At 36.4% G+C, this 4476-nt stretch overlaps 1 protein-coding gene across 1 annotated transcript in view; it reads left to right on the forward strand.

Annotated features, from left to right (window-relative positions):
• The window catches only part of MINDY3 (MINDY lysine 48 deubiquitinase 3), a 95127-nt gene extending 90719 nt beyond the window's left edge, over window positions 1-4408 (forward strand). Inside the window, exon 15 of the mRNA XM_007460879.1 lies at window positions 3460-4408. Within this exon, the coding sequence (XP_007460941.1) occupies window positions 3460-3609 (150 nt within the window). The 3' untranslated portion in view covers window positions 3610-4408. The remainder of the gene's footprint in view (window positions 1-3459) is intronic.
• Window positions 4409-4476: the final 68 nt, after the last annotated feature.

Consider the following 4476-nt stretch of genomic DNA (forward strand, 5'->3'; position numbering starts at 1 on the left):
AAAAAAAAAAAAAAAAAAAAAAAAAAAAATATAGGAGTATATAACAATGTTTGATTCCCATAAACTTGCCACCTAAGGAAGGAGATTATTCTAGGAGTCTCTTTACTATCAGAGCATATTTTAGACCTGGACTCAGTGAGATCCTCATTGGAATTTTGGAGCAGTAGTGTCACTGGGACAAGATAACTCCATCTACATACATGTTGTTACCCTTGGGTGTTGTAGATATTACTAAATCAAGTTTAGTGTGCTGAAAGTTACTGATCCGCTTAAATGGACAAAGAAGGGGCAAGAGTGAGATTTTTGATTTAGAAAAATATTTTAAAGGATTTAAATTAATATCCGTAACACCTAGCATTTTGTCTTAAGCACTTTATCTGAAGTTTAACACCATCCCACGAAGTAAGTATTGCCTGTATATCCCCCTTTTACAGTGGAGGAAACTGCCGCATGGGAGAGGTAAGCAGCTTGCTGCCGTCAGGCAGCCAGGAAACGGCGGAGCTGGGACGGGAGCCGAGGGCGTCCCCCGCGGCTCACCCACTGTGCTTTGCTCCATGGACAGAGGCACATCAGTGCTTCACGTCCACAATCAAAACTTTGGTCTCGCCAATTCACCCTCTTTGATTAATGAGCTTTGCCTACACCTAAGATATAGCTCCTAGGTTTGCATTTATGCCGGTAACAGTCACAGTAGCTATAGCTAATATTAGAAGGTATAAAGCCTAACATGCCTTTTGTGTGTGTGTGGGAATACAGAAGTTGAAGTTATTCCTTTATTTTACTATAACTTTTAAATCTCAGAAAGCAGAAACCAAACAAAAAAACCAAGTATTTATACAAATAAAATAATAAACTATAAAATTGTACTAAGGGAGTAAAGGAAGACTTGAACAAATGATGACAGAAAGTGTGATAATTGAGCACGCTGTGTTTCAGAGAGCGGGGCGATTCCCGGCAGCGTCAACAGACTCACCCCTCACACTTGGGAGCTCCCACTGGCTTTTGAGTTGGAAGGTGCCATAGAGACAGTTGGTGCTGAACCCCTATTTTACTTCCCTCATGAATGGCCTCCAGTCTCTTGAACTACTGTGGTAGGGGGTGTCTTCTTCCAGTGCCAGCAACTGGCCCCACTGTCCTGAAGCAAGTGGTTCTGTCTTTAATACCTTAAACGATTAACATCTGTATTAGAGTATAATTGCTTTACAATGGTGTGTGTGTTAGTTTCTGCTGTATAACAAAGTGACTCAGCTATACGTATACATATGTCCCCATATCTCCTCCCTCTTGCGGCTCCCTCCCACCCTCCCTATCCCACCCCTCTAGGTGGTCACAAAGCACCCAGCTGATCTCCCTGTGCGGCTGCTTCCCACTAGCTATTTTACATTTGGTGGCTAACATGCCTTTTTAATTTGAAATACCCATGCTGGTTTCAGATGTATCTAAATTGAGGATGGCTAGAGAAAATAGATCATAATGTATATTAGATGCATAATTTCAGTTAGAGCAAATCTAAACCTGACTAAAATTTATTTTCATAACAATATAAATTAGAACTTTATTACATTCGGTTTGAAGGTCTTTTTCATAGTAAAATGATTTACTGATATCTATAGCAAAATATAAATTGTCAGTAAGCAAACTTGTATGCTCTGTTCTAATATGTGTAAATGAGTGCTTCCTCTAGATTTTGAAGTTTTATGTAGCCTTGTAATAGAAGGTACTTTATAGTCACTAGTTACTTGCCTATACAATCCCTGCAAGGTAGGTCAGTCAAATATTATCCATATTTTACAGATGAGGCCTCTGAGACAGGGAGATTAAGTGACTCACCCAGGGTCACACAGCAAGTCATTGGCAGAGCAGGGATTGGAACTGAGTTCCTGATTCCCAATCGTGTCCTTGGTCTGCTTGACCACGCTACCTGTATATAGTAAGTTTTCAAATCGTGCTCATGACAAGCGTCTGCCATACTAACAAAGAGGTCAGAAATCAAAGATGAACTATTAACATGACATAGTACGTAAGCACTCTTAACACGAAGCATGTATACCATAAAGTGACGCAGGAGCTAGAAATCTGGTAGACCACAGAGTAAGGTACTACTAAAAATATCTGAGGAAACAGACAACGGAAGGGAATGTGACCCACCAGGGGGCACAGGCCTACACACAGGTAGGTCGGGGTACTCCACCCAAGCAGGTCTGCTCTAACATCATGAGCAAGGGATTTTCAGAGAAAAGTTTTGCTTTGGAGAGCTGAAAAGCATGACTTACAGTTTTAATAGTAAATTTATTCCATCAAAACTAGAAAGTACTACAGCAACCAAAGTAAAGATGCAAAAAGGTAAAAGTATTTGTGTCACATTAAAGTATGTCTTTAGAGCCTCCTAAAAAGAGATTTATGAAACCAAACTGTCTGGCCTAGTAATAGAAAATATTCCCATATTTAAGGAGACTCCAACTTAAGGCTGATCAAGTTGTTTCTCTTGGCTCCTTGGTCAAATAGTTTATAGCTTTTATCTTGGAAGAACGTAATTACAATCATGTGTATCAGCCACTGCATGTAAAAATCATTACACATACTTTGGAAGAGAGCAGTCGTCTGTATTTGTTCCGTTTAAATTATGCAGTTAGAATTTCTCTTGGTACAAAGTGAAATTCATGACTGAATGCTTTAATGTATACAGTGGGCGCTTATAATGAGTTAGGGCTTTAGCTAGTATGTTACTTCACAAATGACTTCTAAAAGTTGTTTAAAGAATCAGAATAAAACTTTTCTGATATCCACCTGCCAGTGTATCTATCTATCTTTTTAATAGTCATTGCCATTACATATATTTTTATTTCTGACCTGACGTCCTTTAATTTTTTTTCTCCATGATTTTTCATGCAGAACAAAGTACATTCATGAACAGTAGTTCAGAAGTATTTAGTACAATAATAGAAAATTTCATTGACAAACATCCAGTTTGCTTGCAGCTCTGGAAATTCAACATTTAGATTGAAAGTAGAAAATAAAGTCCTTCTCAGAATATATAGCTGAGTGCCTCCCTATTAAAGCAATAGGAACTAAGTAAATGTTGTTGTTATATAAAGAAAATTGTAAATTTTTTCAAGGGGTGTATATTACTGGAAGAATGATTTTTCTTTTATCAGAAATGGTATGTTCTTGGGATTTGCATACACTTCTTATAAATCATGATCTTACAACCTAAATTCAGCTAGTAGTTAAAGTTAGTTAAAAAGTAGTTTCACCATCTCATTTCCAGATTTCACATTAATCAGGAAGCAGATATTCTAGCTTTTAATTTCTATCAAAATAAAATTAGACATAAAGTTCCATATGAAACAACAGTACACAGTGCCCTGTTTGCTAGCCTATGAAAAGTTATGTATCCCTCACAAGACTTTGCTAAGAATATTGATTGACTGACCTTGGTGGCTTTATTTTGTTCAACAGGTAATGTATGTGGAAGGAACCGCAGTTGTTATGGGTTTTGAAGATCCCATGCTACAGACAGATGACACTCCTATTAAACGCTGTCTCCAAACCAAATGGCCATACATTGAATTACTCTGGACCACAGATCGGTCTCCTTCACTAAACTGATTTGCTGAAGTATTTATAAGGAAGATTGTAATAGCAGATGTTGAAAGAGGGATGAAAGACTGGCGACTGGCTCAATTAAGCTATACACTGGTATCATTGATTAACTGTAAATAACAAATGAAAACACATTTTCAGTGTTTAAGATATGTTTAAATTATTTGTTTTAAAGCTTTAAGTTAAAGGTTACCCTATTTAAACTCTTCATGTGAAATTTACTAGCAAAACTAAGCTGTAATCAAAGTTGATCACTGTTGCAGTCAGATAATTTGGTCATTTATCAAACATCATATTATAACATTTTTATATTGAGTATCAGAGTTACTATTTATAAACTTCTACTTTGGGGTTTTATTTCATTCAGGCACAGTTTAGTGTTTAAATGATTCTGGCATGCAATATATCAGCCTCCACACTGAAATGCAACAGAGTTTATCTTTGTTATTTTCTAAAATCTGGTTTCCATTAGAAACATTGATTGATAAATAACAAATTGTCAACCTGGACCTTTGACAATTGGCTTAGCTCTGGCATGTTTATAAAAAGTAGAAGCTATAAGGGAACATTACCATTTATTCACAGACATATAGAGGAAAGAGAATCTGATAGTCTTAAGACTGTCAGCTTTCACTGTATTGCCAAATACACTTTTCCAAATTTGTCCCAACAGCCCTGTAAGCCAGCTTTCTTGTATATTTTAAATGTGATAAATGCATGAGAACATCTGTTATTACATTAGTATATTGCATTATTTATTATGATCCTAGTGGATGGCCTAAATAAACACTTCTTTTTCTTCAACCAAATCCTTGATTTTTCACATTCATGGCTCAAAATAAATACTTTTTTTTTTTTTTTTTTTTTTTTTTT

Source organism: Lipotes vexillifer, unplaced genomic scaffold (genome assembly GCF_000442215.2).
Source record: "Lipotes vexillifer unplaced genomic scaffold, Lipotes_vexillifer_v1.1 scaffold534, whole genome shotgun sequence".
Classification (NCBI taxonomy): domain Eukaryota; kingdom Metazoa; phylum Chordata; class Mammalia; order Artiodactyla; family Lipotidae; genus Lipotes; species Lipotes vexillifer.